Here is an 18217-nt window from a genome sequence, read left to right as displayed (position 1 = left end):
TAATAACAGATTCTTTGCATACATGAAGATAGTGAGGCTTATGAAATTTTGTTTGCCTCTAAATATATAAACAACAAAACTAACTGCATACTTTGGGAGCATCAAGTGATCGGGAAAGTAGCTATTGAAAGAATGACTGATAGGTTCAGGAAGAAGCAACAGCTCCTCTTTGGACCCGTTGGAGCCATCACTTGGCAACAATTTCTAGAAAAAGAGAAAGGAAAAAGAAATGAAAAATCTTGGTAATCATCAGTACAACATACTTCTATCTCTGACACAGTATATTTTGCTATGTTCTATAGGTTTTCAGGAAATGTATGTTTTTAACAAGGATGGATAAGAAACACACTAATGCTTAGGCACATTAGTGCTTACAGAGGGAAATATTGGAATTGGAGTTAGAAAATTCTGGATTCCAGCATCGTTCACTAGTACTGTGACCTTGAGTAAGTCACTTATGCTGTATTTTGAAAGTAGGAAAAGTGTGACTTCTAGGCAACGTCATATACAGTTTCCTCTTTCAATCCCTTGGTCATCTCAGAAACAGGGGGTTAGGGCTCTTCATTTAATAAGGAAGATCATGACGAGCGAGGGTAGGTGACTTGTTTGAAATCACCCAAAACTTAAACGTCAGATTTGAAGACAAATTTATTTCTTTGTTCTAGTCCAAAAGTGATTTCTCTGGATCTCATAATTTCTTTTAAATATGTTGCATTCATGTGTGCACACAGAGGTTACTTCCAGAGATCGTATTTTATTCAGCATTACACTGCATAAAATGATGTGTGAGTAAAGAAACTCTAAGTTTCTCAGAATCAATGGCTTGTGTTCTTTGTATGGAGAGAAGGTCAAAAACAGATACGCATATAAACCTCAGCTTCTGTAATTAACATAAGCAAATGAGAGTTTGAAGGAATCAGTCTTTCACCTACTGTGGGTGCCTCTGTTGCAGAGAATCTTGCACAGCCCCTCCAACCAAGCCCAGTGCTTAGCAAATAGGTGGAAATTAGTGAGTGTCTCCTGAATTGAATAGAAGGAAGCAAATATAGAGAGAAGGTAGAACTCCAGTATTCATGTACCAAATACGTTTTCCCATAACATGCATCTTCACTTAGACGTGTTGGAACAAAGACATTAAATACAAGATACACATGGCAGTGAAAGGAGGAGAGAATGGAGCGTAAGAAGAGGTTGCTAAGAATTAGGAAGAGAAAGAGAAGAGAGAGTCATATAATTTTCACAAATCCAGAGCAGGAAAGGGAAGACGGACTTATTTGTTACAGTTTTTAATTTTAATATAGAGAATAAAAAATATAAGCCCCTTAATGTATTCAAAGAAACAGAGCTCTGATATATTTCGACAGCTGTCGCAAAGGGAACAATAGATCCGTAAAAATCTGCTCTTAGTAACCCTCTGTATGATAACTCTCTATTAACTAGAACAGCTACCTCACTTTCCATTTCTGATGGGCTTTGCCTCCAGCTTGCCTCCTAGGGAAGGACAGATGGCCTCTTGTTTATACAAGTCTAATTATCTGTGTCCTGGAGGGACAAAGATATCCATTCCCCTAGGCTTGCCTCTCTGTCATGGGGCATAATCATACCTGGATTTCAACATCCACAAATGTCCTGGGCTAATCATAGTTAAATGTGGAACATGGTGTATATATATGTATATATATGAGAACAACTGATAATGAATAGCTCTTGCAGGTGATGTGTGTCCATCTCATTTTTTTTTGTTTTTTGCAAGGTAAATTATCACTCTCCTGGTTCTATAAATGAAAAAGCTGGGGCCCAGCCCTGGAGTTGTGAGCCTGGTTGCCCTATTCCATGTAGCTCTTCACGTTGCCATACATTCCCCTGCTTTCACGCTTAGAATGTCAGGATTGTGAAGTTAGCCTCCTTGTCTGTCTCTTCCGCTGTATCCTTGGTACCTGAAGCATTATTTGATATATAGTAGATCCTTGACAAACATTTTGGAATGACAGATTTATTTCTTGTCAGTTATTTAATCATACTGCTTCTTCCCCTTTTTCTGTGCAAAAATAGAGCCCAGGGCATTTTGTGCCACCTGCCCTCTTAGGTCCACGAATGGGAGCTGAAAGGCATTGACTGCATGAGTACAAATAATTTTTGGTGGGAAAAAATTTAAAAAAATAAAAAAAGAGTAAAATAAACTAAAACTCATGAAAATAAGTGAGAGTGAAAAGGAGGGGCGAGCATTGTGTCAGTGGAATGAAGATGATGATACTTCTTGCAGAGACGCTGATCTGATTAAGAAGGAATCACGCAGCAGCATTGTTTGAGAACAGGCAAGAGGGGAAGAGGAGGAGGAGAATTCTATTTTGAGAGATAATGTGAAGGAAAGGAAAGAAGTCACTCTGTTGGGAAGAAAGAGCCTGCAGCCCCAAAGAAGAATGTAGGAGGATTTCAAAAGCAGAGCTCGTGGAATGCAACAAAGGGGTCAAGGAGGGTATTGGATTGAAAGGCACAAAAGGAGTGGTGAGGAGATTATCCAGAGTTAGTTGTGAGTTCTGAGCCCCTTGAATTATTGTAAACGAATCGAGGTGTCAGAATTTTAAGTGATTCTGATATGTAACTTCTCTCCGCACTTGAACACTTTTTACTTTTGTACATCTCAATGTTTTATAAACATCTTTGCCTGACAAGGAAAAAGCAATGGAAGTATGACAGCAGTGGGAAACTCTAGAATATTTCTTAAACCCAGTCTGGTTCCTGATTCTTCCTTTGAAGGGGATTTGGGCAAGTTCTCAGCACATTTGATGCCATTGTGGCAGCTACCATAATTAAAGGAAGACCCTCCCCTTCCTGGCCAAAGCTCTCTCATTGAAGTAGTCATGCTCCTCTGTCGTGTTTTAATGCGACGGAAAAAAATTGTTGCCATATGTCTCTGAAGCCTTGGGTTGTGATTTTATGAATGGGAACCTTACCTTGTCACATGTAGAAATCATGCAATGCTCATTTGTTGGTGAACATGCAATGAACCATGGTACAAAGCCATGACAGATTTGCCAGAAATTTCTCTAAAAGTTTGAAATTGAGGATTTGGTTAATTTGGGAAATTTTATCAGCAAAGGCAATCTCTTTGCCAGTGTCTAACTTACTCTCTGAATTTCGTATACTAAATCAGGGTTAGTAGGTCACTGGAAATTCCCTGAGGGAGGTCAATGAGTTAGTTTAGCATCTCTGAGTTAGAGCTTATTAAAAGAGGAACAGTGAGGACTATCATTTGAGGCCAACAGGCAAATCTACCATGCAGTGTACTCTGAAGTTAGCGATGAGTGACCATTTAGTACCTCCAAGGGGTAATAGAGATAAGTTGGTGTGATGGGAAGTGCTGAGAGGAACGTTAGCTCTATTACTGTCTCAGCCATGTTGAAGCTCACAGAATATAAATAATTTATCCAAGATCACAAAAGCTCATGTTTCTTCATCTTTTAGCAAGAACTGTGATAGTTACTTTACTGGATGGTTGTAAAGATGTAAAGATGAGATGACGATGATAATAACTATAATGGCTATGTATGTGATTATCTACTCTTTGCCAGCCACTGTGCCAAACACATAGACTTTATCCCTGTGTAGGGCCTGGCACAAAGAAGGCTCAATAAAATATGGAGTAGTATGATTTTTTTTTTGTGATTGATCTTCATAATCACCCAGCAATAACGTAGTTATAGTAGCAGTAGTAATAGTGATCAGCTAATTACTATTTCATTATTGGCTAACTATTTTACGTGCATTATTTTCCTTAATAATCATCTTAAGAAACAAAAAACTATGGGGTGAGCACTATCTCTTTGTAACAGGAACAAAAACAGGGGCTCAAAGATGTTAAGACAATTGCCCACGTTATTTACAACGCTTGGAAATGGAAGGGCCAAAAATCAAACCCAATGTCATGATATCAAATCCTGGGCTCTTAGAACACCATGTTCTACTTGTCTGTAGTGGCAGGCTGTGATCAATATGACATGCTGTATCTGATCAAGATCTGCAGCCAGAAAGTTCCAGTGAGGCGCGAGAGAAATCAGGACCACTTTAGCATTTGGGGATAATAGCAATTCAATTAAAATTTGTTTTGAGTATCTCTTATGCTCTGTAAACAATGCTAGATGATATTCGATATAATATCAGGTGAGTGTTACTATCTCTGTTTCATGGATGAGGAAGCTGGTTCTAAGAGTTGAAAAGAGTTGTTTCACTTTATTTAGACTCAGGTCTCAGTCCTGGGTCCACTTCTCAGTAGGCAGCTGCAGAGTCTGTGCTTTATCTCCTCTGCAACCCCACCATTCTTATCTGCTTAAGTTGTGAATTGCTAGGAGAAAGCATCCAATTTTTTAGCAACTTTCACTTTGTTTTTTTAAACCACCCATACTTATACGTATAATTAGTTATTGGAATTATGTCTTAAGGAAAGAATAGTGCCATCATGTTCTTCACAGAAATAATTCCACTTGATTGAGGAGTCCCTGGAAGTGTTTTCATTTAGGGGAAAAGAAATTTCACCTTAATTCTGAATAGGAATAATTGCAAGTATTTCAGTGTAACTCAAAATTGGCAATTTGAGTAACATCAGTTGTTGGCTAGCCATGTGTTGATGCTATAAATGGTGGCCTGTGCAGAATTATTTAGTAGGGGAATCCAGGAGCTGAAGTGACAATCCATACAATAAAGTCACTATGCACATTGTAAAAATATAGAGATGGGTATCATTGTTAATTCACTTACGACTATTTCATATGTTATTCCATATGGATATGGATATAGACATGGCTATCATCCACACAGTGGGACAACTAAGAAATCATAGTTATTTAGTCAAAGAATATAGTGCATTATAAAGCAGGAAATTCACATGTAAGGAAGCAGTTTATACACATTGAGATCGTTGAATTATCCTCAATGGTCTGATTTAAAGCTTTCAAGCCTGCTGTTCTCTAGCAACAGTTTTCAAACCCAGAGGAGGAAGGTCAATATATGAAATCTATATGAAAGAAGTCACGTCCGTCAAACAGACTCAGGTTAAGATGCTGTGATAGCATAGGAGGAGATTGTTGGACGAATGTCTTCCTAACACTATGTAGAGATGTTCTGGCAAAAGGAGAGTATATTAGTTCATTAATATTTCATAACTGAGATTCTGGAGATGCAGGTTTTCGATCCTTGCTTGGCCACAGTCTGCATGACCTTACCCAAGACCGTCGTTGGTGCTGGACCACATTCCAAATCCCTAATATTCACGCGATAATACATTTTCAACTCTGGAAAATGAGCTAAGCTTTCCTATGAATTATTATAGGAAAATTTGAATATCATTTATGTATTTGCAAAGAGAAATAAATAATAATGGAACTTCAAAAATAACAAGTAAGACTAGAGCATCATTGGTAAAGCATGTAGATCAAAGCAATTGTTTTTTTTATGAATTCACCCTGAATTAATTCAATTCGTGAAATGTTACTAGGATACACAGCTCATCACCATCAGCCCTTTTTGAGTAATCCTGAGAATATCTGAATAATTAGAAAACTGCACCACAAATTTATACTGAGACATTTAATAAATAACTTAAATGTCAATTACAAAATGGGTAAAATATCCAGAGAAACAGTGAGAACACTTGGGTTCTATAATCTACAAAACACACTCACCTCACTGGCGTTTGTTGAAGTGTTATGCCTTTCCTCTGGCAAACTGGCATGACCTAAAGATGTGACTCTTGGAATGGTATGGAATAACTCTTGAACCTCCCTTGAGCCTTGAAGGCACCAAGACTTGTGTTCGAGTCTTGACACTCTCCTCTCTCACTTAGTAGTTCTGTGACCTTACAACCATATCTAAACATCTCTGATCCCTGGAGATATGACAGTTACCAGTATTTATCAAATGCTTGCATACTCCAGTACTGAGCCCCTAAAGCAGTTAGAAAAAACTCTAATCACTATTTTTCCTGTCTCTCTTTCTTCCTCTTCCTCACTCCCTCCTACCTTCTCTCTTCTTCTTTGTAATATTTGCTTCTCTTCTACATTTATTCATACTTATCATGTGCCAGAGATTGTGTTCAGTTCTAGACATACAAAGATGAATGAAACCTGATTCCTATCCATAATAATTTACTATCAGGACAGGTCAAAATCATAGGGGAAGTGGCAAAATGGAGAAAAAAAACAAAAAGTAAATGCTGCGAGGAAGTTCCTAGCAAAAATGCATAAGCTCAAAAAGAGGAGAGTGATCAGTTCCACCTGGGAAGGCTTCTTGGTCTCTGAAACATCAGAGCTTGGCCTGAAAGGATGGAAGGAATTTTAAGGGGTCCACTAAAGGGCAAGGATGATCTAGGCTGCGTCATCCAGACAAAGTTGTGGAGGTGCCAAAGGATGTGGGAAGTCTGACGAAAGGTAAGTATCTGAAGAATCAAAGACATATGCTGGATAGGATGCTGTAGTAAAGGATGAGTTTGAGTACAAATCATACAGAAATTTGGATGCAGACAAAATTTTTGTTTGTTACCTTGAAATCACTGTAGAGGCATTGCCACTTTTGTGAGGGGTGTTCATATCTTGTAGCATCATTGAATATAATCTTTGTTTCTAATTTTTAAAATAACGTTAGTTTATTTTAATTTTTATTACCACTGAATTACTAACTAAATTTTATTTGCATATACATGTTTGAATAGGTATATATTTATAAAATGTAAATCCAAAATTATGTGTATATCTATATATATCTGTGAGTATATATGTATACATACAGATGTATCACATGTATGTATATGTATATATTTATAACATAAATACAAAAATATGTATATATTTACATATATCCAGTATATGTATTTATATTTATGTATATATGAAGTGAAACATTTCGCTTTTTTGTCTCTCATGTAGTAATACCAGACTTAAACTCTTGTTTGACAATTAATAATATGTTACACATGAGATTGGTGCGCCTCAGTGAGTCCCAATGACTTACCCAGGATCACATAGCTGGTAATACTCCTACCAAAATATGTCCTTGTTTATCTCAGCCCTGAGCTCATTTTCTGACAGATGTAGCCCTCCGCTTCCCATTACAGAATGCTGGGAAATTTGGGGGTGAGGGGCAACCTCCTTCACAAAAACACATCAAGTTATCTTCACTTATATTCTTTGTCAAATTTTTATAGGCACATTATAATATAGTATAATCATGGCATACATTAGTTTTAAAGTAAAATTTAAAAATTGTCACAATATAAGCAGTTTGTGTTGCTACAGAATTTTTGTAATTTTTAACATCTGCTTAATGGTGTATGCTTTTGATCCCTATAACATTAACTACTAATTTAATATTTCCCTACTGTTACATATTTAAATTGCTTGCCTTTTTAAAAATATCATCCAAAAAAGTGAACATCTTAATCTAAAAATTTGAGGCATCAGGAGAAAAAAAAAGTATAATTTCCTTGGAATAAGTTTTTAATTTTAAAAATACCAGGTCAAAGTATATAAATAAGCTTTTGATTCTTGATACATTTAACCTATTAGCCCTCCAATTATGTTGTTGTATTTTATGAAAGCACCGGAAATATATGAGAAATTTAGTTTCTCCAAATACAGATGATTCTCTCTCTCTCTGTCTCTCTCTCTATCATGATCTAATTCATAATTAATAGTCACAAAGAAAGGGGAATGCAGGTTTTCTTAAACCCTATAGAGACTGAACAGTTTTCTAATGTTTCACTTGCTCCTTTGTGATATATCTGTGCAAGTTTGGCATTATTGAAGTCATTATATTGAAGGTATTATTCAGTGATAAGGTGAGCATGCGTCGAAGCGTCTCTGCTTGTATATCCTATACCCCTCCAACTGTCAGCATGTACTACAAACTACATGGTTAGCACAAAGTATGGGTGCAGTATATGACCCCCAGAAAGAACTTACCCCTGATGAATTTGTGCCATTTAACCTCATAAGTGAAAGAGCCTTTTTCACAGATAGTAAGACGATAATTGTACATTGAATTGGCAAGAGTTTGGGGGAAGAACAAAGCTAGTGGTTTCATAACCAAGATAATGTGTTCGACAAGTCTTATTCAAAAGAGGAGTCTAACACAGCATTTTCTATCAACTGCAATCTTTGAACAGCACAATCTGGGAGACCCGCAAAGAGTGAATTACAGTAATCAGCTTCAAAATGACAAAGGAGTTAATCAGCATCTCCTTGCCTTTCTCATGAAGCCTCTCAATCTGGTGATATCACAGAAATTATAAAAAGAATTCTTCGTGATGGATACAAAATGCTTCTTAAATGATAACATCGAAGACAATGGGGAAAAAAACTCACACACACACATTTTAAATTTTTGAGATGAGTGAGACTGGCTTCTAATCAGAAGTACTCCCTGGATGATGAGACATAAGGAACAGCTGTTTAGCACTTAGGACGAACTTAGGTCAGCCTAGGATTTAAATTTTTAAACTGTGGCACCAGGGAAATCTCCATTTGATTGGGTAAAATTAAGATAAACCAAGTCTTTTCAATACAGGAGAAGCAAGCCCATCAGCCTATTCACAGTAGGGTTATGAATGCCAATTTCAGAGCAAGATGATCCCCCCTCCCTTCTTAATCCTCCCACCAGAGTTCATCTCCAATCCCATACCTTCCCAGCCTGACTCCCCAGTGCCAGGTTCAAAATCTCCACTGAATTGAATTCATGGAGAATGGGTTGTTCTCATTAATTGAATTTTCTGATTAGATTGCATTTTCAAAATGAAGTTGTGGGGAAACTCTTCTAAAATGTAATTGTTTACCTACTTTTTCCTGGATCTTCTCTGCAGTTAATGTTACTGAGAATCCAGCAGGACAGGTTCATCCTCCTTAACACCAATTGTGTTTTTTTCTTCTTAAAATGTTAGAGCCCCCTATTTTCATGGAAAAAAGTTTTTCCCAGCGATTTTCTGTGATTTATCCAAGAATGACTAGGTAAGGAGTCTAGGTCTGAGCCCTAGAACGATTACTGAGTTGGAAATTTACAAAAGTCAAAGACAAAAAGTATAATATTTTGAATTATATCAACTCCGTGTCGATCCTGAAATTACCATGCTTAATTAACTAAGTTGATTCTCTTTTTTGTTAGGCTGTTTATCAAATACCTACATCAAAGAATTTTACTCACTGCTCCAGAAAAAAGCTGTTTGTCATACTGCTTACCATAAAATTGAAAATTCTAGGGGCCCGTCTGATAGAGTAGTGGCTAAGTTTACATGCTCAACTTTGGCAGCCCAGAGTTTGTGAGTTCGAATCCCGAGTGTGGACCTACATGAATGTGTAACTATAAGCATGTGGGGAGACATGAGCACTGCTCTTTCTTGTTTTTTCTTTTTAGGAAGATTAGCCCTGAGCTGACATCTATTGCCAGTCCTCCTCTTTTTTGCTGAGGAAGATTGACCCTGAGCTAACATCTGTGCCCATCTTCCTCTGTTTTATATGGGGGATGCCTACCACAGCATGACTTGATAAACGGTGTGTAGGTCCATATCTAGGATCTGAACTGGTGAACCCTGGGCCACTGAAGGGAAGTGTGCAAATGCAACCACTGTGCACCAGGCTGGCCCCCAAGAGTGCTACTTTTGCTGGCCCACTACTGTGAAAAAAGAGTGACACAATTCACATCTTGGGCAATAGGGAGTTATTTTAAATTAGCACCATCGAAAGGGTTTTACATTAGTTTATTTTGGCAAAAAAAGTATCTCCTATCTGCCTTTTTAAAACCAAAGTTTGAAAATGGATAAAAATGCCACTTACTTGAGGATATTAGTAACTTTTTAGTATTCATAGGTCCAAATTTTTAACTTATCAAATCAGAGAGGGAAAAGAACTTAACTGCTATATTTTCTGCTCTGTGTTAGGTGGTATTTAATACCAAACAAAAATTTTTAAAATACGGAAGTTCAAAAGAAATAGCCTAAAGCTACTAATGCTCAGGAGAGTATGTGAGCCATAGCAAATAATCCAGGACAGAAGTAGAAGGAACTTTTAAGGTAGTTTTTAAGCTTCTATTTCAGCAGTTTATCAACATCTTGCAATATCCATGTGAGTGAGATGGTCAATTTTTTGAATAGGATTTTAAAAAGTTAAGTAACGTGTGTACATATGCCCCAACACAAGGAGGAGAATAAGAGAGTCAACGGCACTTGTGATTTTTCCTATCCTTCCTTTATGGCCACGAGATAGCTGGAAAAAAATTCCAGAAATTCTATCTTGCATTTTCTAATGAGTTGCTGTTAGTTGTAAGGTCGAGACTAGAGGCAGTGGGCTCAGGAATAGCAATAGCTGTTCATTATACAGTTTGTAATGAAGCCAATCAGCAATACTGCATGCCCTAAAGAAACCTTGGAGAGATTCCCTGTTTGCCTTAAAAATCAGGACACATGCTCCCAATGTCGAATCAGGAAAAAGGAAATGTGAGGACTCCTGGATGTGCAGCTTCTCAGCAGGGTCATCTTGAGCATCTCACTTGACTGAATAGATGTTATTCTCATTTTACAGATAAGGAAACAAATCCTTGCTCTGCCATATCAAGGAGTGGTCCTTTAAACAATAATATATTATTACATTGAAGTGCTTTTGAACTGTAGATGTCTGCTTAAGAACGGCATGCTGGAAACACGTTTGACACTTGGATAAAGAACCAGTACCCTAACCATATCTTTTAGGATCCTGGCAGGAATGGGGTGATTGAGGAGAGTTTAAAGAAAGAACTATTGACAGAAGCATGAGCAGGTTAAGGGAGACCATCAAGGGCTAGCAAAGCACCCCAAGGCTGGCGACAGCAGTGTCATCATTACTCCTAGGCCTGAAGGAGCAAAGGACTGGGGCAGCTATTGGATGCTAGAGTTTTGCTGTGGTATTATCTGAAGATAAAATCAGAGAGTAGCCAAATGTGTGATTGAAGCATATGGGGAGTCTGGAACCTCACCTGCTCCATTCTCACAATCACCTAGGGTAATATATGTTGATTGAGTCTAACACAAAGCCAGAAAATAGGGCACTTCGTTGACACAATCCATAATGCTCACTCTGCCATGCCAAGAGTAAGTGGAGGGTGCTGGAAAGTGGATCTGGAGGAACAATTGGAGAATGTTCAGCACTCTAACCACCATCCAGATAGGTATTAAATAAATTCTGATTGGGAAGGAAAAATGGGTAAGTAAATAGCAGATTTGAGTAACTACTGAGTACCAAGAACTTTGCATGAATTATCTCACATAACCTAAGAATACCCCAATGAGAGGTTGGTTATTATCTCCAGTTGACAGGGTAGAGTATTAAGTCATGATGGGTTTAACAATTTGGTCATGGTCACAAAGCTAGTAAGTGTGAGAATAACATGAGAAACCAAATTTGCTTGACTTCAAAATGAGGGGGCATTTATAAGGGGACTCAAACTAGTCGATAGATATGCATCTTAGGTAGTATGAAGCCATATGCCTTGATGGTGGAGGGCATAAACATTTCTGTAACAGATGGAGACCCACAGAGCTCTTCTTGTCTCATTTAAGCAAGTCCCTCAATCATGATGCTTCATTCATATTCTAATACAACTCACAGACAGCAACCCAGGTATGCTATTTTCAACTGAGCCTCAAAAATTATTCCAAGTGTCTGAGAGACATCAATTTTTTTTTAATTTACATTCTCACAATATACTTTTTAAAATGATGAGAACAATACAAACCAATCTTCTCTGACTCTGAGGAAATTGTAAAAGTTCTTTCATTAGGGGCCGGCCAGTGGCACGGTGGTTGAGTTTGCACACTCCGCTTCGGTGGCCCAGGGTTCACCGGTTCAGATGCTGGGCACTTACCTACGCACCACTTATCAAGCCATGCTGTGGCAGGCATCCCACGTATAAGATAGAGGAAGATGGGCCTGAATGTTAGTTTAGGGCCAATCTTCCTCAGCAAAAGAGGAGGATTGGTGGCGGATGTTAGCTCAGGGCTAATCTTCCTCAAGAAAAAAAAAAAATCTCCCATCGAAGTAACCTGAGAGGATGCGTATGTAGACCTCAATCCATCAAATTCTTTGATAAAAGCTGCTGCCTTCCTTCAGAATTATATCAATTCCCTCTGATTATTAGAAGCTGCATGCCAAATTTCAAAGTCCAGTGACTGGCTTTAATTCATCATGACCTCAGAATGTGGTGATACCTAAGCTTTACAAACACTCATGTAAATATCACAGCAGTGAAACAATTTTCTGATCCTTCTTACCCATAATGAAGATACTCTGAGCCATGAAAATATATATCCATAGCAGAGTAGCCATATTGGCATCTCATCCTAATAATGAAGAGGTTTTGTTATTGTTACTGTTGCTGTTTTCTGCTCTTTTGTTTATTTTGCGCTCACGGTGATCCAAGTCTGAGTGATTGCTATATTTCTATTTTTCTCTTCTTTCTGTTTTTGTTTATAACCCTGTGAGCGTGATCTATTGAGTTATGCTACAATATGATCAAATCTTGTAACAAACCATTGTTTTGAAAGATATTATTATGTTTCTATCAATGTTTCCAAACAAGCAGGGCTGTCTGATTGGGTGCTGCCTGAATGGGAAGCCGTGATGTAAAAGTGGTATCAAGGTCTTATAAAGTATGTAAGAACTCACAGCTACTCCCGGAGCATGCACACTTCCTTGGTAGGTTAGATTTCCCTGGGCACTCTTGTGCCTCGCCTGCTACTTGAAGGATTCAAGGACTTGAACTCCTCACAAACTTTTTACAGACAAATGATTTAATTAGAGCATATGAGTCCGAAAAACCGGAATTAAAACTTTAGAAGTGGCCAAGAGAGTAGCTCACCCTCCATTGAAATTGAATGTTTATGATGTCCCTGGGGTTAGAAGTGAGCGGGATTATCTTTAATTCAGACAGGTTTCTTACATTTGGGCCAGAGATGTAACACACATCCATTCAATAGGAGTACTCTGGGCTGGTCATAATAGATTTTATTAGGGGCTTTTAGCAGCATTGGAGGGGCATCTTATGACATAGAGTTAAGTAAAAATACAGGACACAGAAAAATATGGTTTCATCATTATAAGGCATCTGATTGTTCTTTGAAATGGGAAAAAAGTTTGAAATAATCTCAATATCCATTACTGTGGGAATGCCTAAGTTATTCAAAGTACATTCACAAAAGAACAATTATGCTGCTCTAAAAAGTAAAGAGTTGGACATCTATGTGCTAAGAAGAAACGATCTCAAAGATATCCATTGTGTAAAAAAAAGTCACAAAACAATGCCTATATCATGATGATATTTGTGGTTAAATATTCATATGCATATATACACACTTGTACGCATATACATAGAACGACCTTGGAGTTATACACATCAAAAGGTTAGCAATATATGTCTATGAAAAGAGGTATGAGTGTAGGGAGAGGGCTAAGTAAAGATTTTCAGGAACAGCCATGCATCACTTCATAAAAGCATGTCTAGAAAACTCCAGGTTCCCATCTTCAATACCTCTCCAATGGGGAGTGTGAAAAGCATGACCATTAGAAGCAGATCCCCCTGTAAGATGACAGAAAGAGTCAGATACAGTCATGTGCCGCTTAACGACAGGGACACGTCGTGAGAATGCATCGTTAGGTGATTTCGTCATTATGTGAACATCATAGAGTGTACTTACACAAACCTAGATGGTATAGCCTACTGCACACCTAGGCTATATGGTACTAATCTTATGGGACCACTGGTGTGTATGTGGTCCATCATTGACCAAAACGTCATTATGTGGTGCATGATTGTAACTTCAGAAGTATCTATGCAAATTTTAACTCTTTAACAAAAATATTAAATTATCAGTGAAAAGACACAAATAGACGGTTAGCTAAAACCCTGAAAATATAGCAGAAGAAAAAACACTAACATTTTAGCACTGATGGTATTATGTTATTTTGTATAATTTTATGTTTTACTGCCTTTTCTCTTTTCTATATCTTCCTATTTTTCTAACATATTTATCACTTTCACAATTAAAATATAAATGTAGTTGAACAGTACCTTAGGACTTTGACACCTGCCTATATTAATTCTGATTGGTGTTTTATTCATTTAAGCTGATTCTAGTAATGCATTTGTTTCTTTCATCTCTCTAATGTATTTGTGAGCTTCAGAATAATTTATCTTTGACCTCAGAGCCTTCAAGCTATTTGTGTATTTACTCCTCTTGGAGGGGAATTGGAGTCTGTGATAAATTGTAGGATTCTTGCACTTCTGGGGCTTTTCCTGGATAGATGAGGCTGTTATGATTTATACTTTAATTTGGTAGGCAAGAGTCTGTCATTCAGTTTACTTTCTAATGTATATTTTTGCAAGTTCTTTTTTTATACATTATAAAATGTATTTTTGCAAGTTATCTAATGTCTATGACTACAGTTTTCTCAGTGTTGGCATTACAGTTGCATGCCAGTTAAATGTCAAAAGAAAACAGAAAATTACCTCAGTGGAAGCTTGATGTATGCACCATGTGTGTGTTTTTGTATATGTGTGTGTGTGTGATTCACACATTCATTTTTGAATGAGCTGTCTGCCTGAAAATCATTCTGCCATTTTTCCCCCTCAGCAATTATAAAAACTGCCCTTCCCAACATGGACAGAGAAGCCAAGGAGGAGTACCTGGTCGTTATCCAAGCCAAAGATATGGGTGGACACTCCGGAGGCCTGTCTGGGACCACGACACTTACAGTGACCCTTACCGATGTTAATGACAATCCTCCCAAATTTGCCCAGAGTAAGTGAATTTCCTGTACTGGATGAGAATCTCAGCATAATGCTTTCATTTGAATTTATATTCTCACTTTCAATGACATCCAAAAACCCAGTAGCAGTCATTGAGTCCTTATTATATGCAAGGTATGGCAATACTCTCCTGTCATTTGGGTTCTAAATCTATCCCCACTTCACAAATTTCAAACAAGTTGAGAAAATTTCCAAATACCAAGCATATAATAGGTAGTGGAGCTGAGAATTAGAACCAGTGTGTCTGACTGCAAGATGTGTGCTTATTTCTCTATTACATGGTAGCTCCCATTAATAAAATTTGAGAGAATGATTAAAATGAACCTCAGGGGTCTGGCCCATGGTGTAGTGGTTAAGGTAGGCACACTCCACTTCAGTGGCCCAGGTTCATGAGTTCGGATCCCAGGTGTAGACCTACACCACTTGTCAGCCATGCTGAGGCAGCAACCCACATATAAAGTGGAGGAAGATTGGCATAGATGTTAGCTCAGGGCTAATCTTCCCCAGTAAAAAAAATAGCATAACATAAATGCACCTCAGATATGGCTCTATCATTAGTCCCACTTGTTGTATAAAAGAAACAATCTCTAGGGCTTGAGAGAGGGAAGCAGATAGGCTGTATACTTGCTGCAAAATATGCTCTCCTCCTTCCTGCGGCTGGGGATCATCAATGATGGCTGACTCTACTCGTCCCTGCTAAGGCTGTGCTCTGCCTCAGAAACCTCTCAACAGCATTCTAGGCAGTATCATCAAAGAATTAGACCATCATTATTTGCCAACTTTCTTGAACTCTCATAGAAGCCCTTTCTTCTGAACATTTATCCAAGTAATCTGACATAGAGAAACAATTTTGGAAGGTGTTGATGACATGGAAACTCTTGAGTTGAGATATGAATGGTGAATAGGGATTAGCTGGAACAAGGTGAAACCAGAGGAGGGGAGGATAGACATTGCAACTGGAGGAAAAGGATGTCCAAAAGCCCTGTGGAAGGAGAGTATATGACCCTGGATGAGAGTTAAAAGAATTTTACTACAGCTAGAGAACAAAGGCTGGAGAGTTAGGTTAGTCAGGAGGTAACCATACTTGGATTTATAGGCTATTTAAGTACTGTAATCTTTGTCCCACGATCACTAGGAAGCCGTGAAAAGATTTTAAGGCATAGGTTGAGTAATAGGATTTGATTCCAGGGAAATCAAAGAAAATGAAATCTGGCCTGCTTGCAATGTCTTCTCCACGTTATAGCCGGTTAAGGGTGTTTGTAATCATTCCCATAAAAGGTGATGGTAGCCCTGGCAAGCAAGGGTGGTGGCAGTGGAAGTGGAGAAATGTGTCTAGGTGTGATAGATATTTAAGAGTTAATGATAACAAAAACCTAAGGATGGATTGAATTTTTGGTTGAGGAGGTGACATCATATTTCTGACATTAGAGATTAGATGTGAGCTGGTGCTATTTGCTGGGAAAGGAAATACCGTGGAGAACCAGTTTTCGAGGAGAGAGAGAAGGACAGTGAGAGAGGGAGAGAGAGACAGAAACAGGGCTTGAAAAATGACACATTTGAGGTACCAATGAGAATTTATCTGCAGAAATTCCAAGGTAGAATGAACAGAAAAGATACATTTTCATTAGGAACATTAGAATTTTCACATCTGGCCATTTATAAATCAAACAACAATGCAACCCTTTTAACACAATTATTGAAATGGAGAATACCATTTCTCCTATCCTTCCCTCTACTTTTCTTTTTCAGTTGCTATTATAGTTAATGCTCTCATATGCAACTCTGCTTTATCAGAAAATGATTATTTCAATTCAGCAGTGGCAGGTGAGTTTCAAAAGCTTTCCCTTTCTTAGAGGTAATAACTATTAACTATGATCACACTGATAGAGATGAAGAGAATAAGCAAATAGGAGTGGAGAAAGAACCATTCCATTGGCTTTTTTGCCAAGGCTCTTTGATGCCTGTCTGCCAGCAAGGTGAGTCCCCTTGCTGGCTTATTGACTGAATAAGCATACCTAAAGGGATCATCTCAAACCTTATCTGGAATACAAAGTTTGAAGGAAATGGAATCATTACACCAATTACTAGAGAATTGGAAGACTTGTGCTTGACATGATGATTTTCAGTGCCTACCTTATGGCAAAATTATTTGGAAAAAATTCTTGTTCCCCAGTCCCATAATTTCATGATTCTGAAAGACATTTTTATTTCATCATTAAATAAAAGAGTGTTAGTGCTAGGAGAAAACCTTACCCATCATCTTAGCTAATCTTGTTCTATTGTGTAAAATGTGCCCTAGTTTATCCAAGGGATTCGGTGATTGAGTTCAAACTACAATTAGGTAATGTTCTCCAGAATTAATTTCTCCTTTTGGGTTTTTAGTTCATTGAATGTTTATTTTTCCCTTGTTTATGTTGCAATGGGACTAAAACTTCTTGGTTGTTGAGTTTGGGTTCCCCAGAAACAGGCACTGAGATGAGAATTTGATTGTAAGTAGTTTATCTTGGAGATGATCCCAAGAAATGACAGCAGGGAAGTGAGGATGTGAGAGAAAGAAAGATAGGGAGCCGATAATGTACATTATCAAGCCAACTGCTACTGTGGGTGACTGGAGGTTTATCCCATTGGGGAAACTCGGGAACACTGTAAATAAACAAAGGAAAAGAAATAGCTCAATGTTATATTACCAGAGAGGGGAGGAGCCTGGGATTTCATATACTCATTTGGGTGAGTCTTTAAGGCCTGCTTCTGTGGGGGCATTAATTTTCTGGTAGCTCTGGCCTGACAGGCAGTGGACAAAATGGGTTCCGAAGGTCAGAGAAAAGCCTCAGGCAAAAAAATGCAGGAGATGGAAGTTCCATGTGGGGGGGGTGTGGCTAGGGTACCAACAGCTTCCTGTACACCAAAGAAAGTGAGTGATACCAATACAGCAAGTAAAGTGATTTGAATAAAAATGAGATGAATACCACTAATTAGACATGTTTTCCTGCCCCCATAGGAAAATGAACATACACTAGAATTGTATTTTGCCTAGAGAGTTTTGAAGGTAGGATTTCTGGTCTTCAGAGCAATGAGGACTTTAGTAACAAGAGAAGTGTTTCATGTGTCTGAACAGCTTGCTGCAGGGCACAGCAGAAGTTTAGTAATTGGATTTTATCAGAAATGGTCTACAAGCCTGTAAATATAAAGGTAACTTCAAAAGTGACTTTCAGTGTGTTACACATTGCATCTTTCTGTGCTGAAATTAGCTTAATATTTTATGTTGGGCAACAATGAAGATCCCCACGGGCAGCCAATGTGATTATACAGCAAATTGGAAAGGACATTCACATCGAGTCACTGATATCCTGACATAACTGCTCCAAATATATACTTGGTAAACATATGCTTGAATAAGTTC

The 18217-nt window shown here is 38.0% G+C and overlaps 1 protein-coding gene across 4 annotated transcripts in view; it reads left to right on the top strand.

Annotated features, from left to right (window-relative positions):
* The window catches only part of CDH8 (cadherin 8), a 337578-nt gene that overhangs the window by 169697 nt on the left and 149664 nt on the right, over window positions 1-18217 (top strand). For all 4 annotated transcript variants that reach the window (XM_070261901.1, XM_005608302.4, XM_070261899.1 and 1 more), the window contains one exon: window positions 14642-14809. In XM_070261901.1, coding sequence (XP_070118002.1) covers window positions 14642-14809 — 168 coding nt within the window. The remainder of the gene's footprint in view (window positions 1-14641; window positions 14810-18217) is intronic.

Source organism: Equus caballus, chromosome 3 (assembly GCF_041296265.1).
Source record: "Equus caballus isolate H_3958 breed thoroughbred chromosome 3, TB-T2T, whole genome shotgun sequence".
NCBI lineage: Eukaryota > Metazoa > Chordata > Mammalia > Perissodactyla > Equidae > Equus > Equus caballus.
The sequence above is the reverse complement of the archived record's forward strand: the minus strand, read 5'-3'. Positions and strand labels throughout refer to the sequence as shown.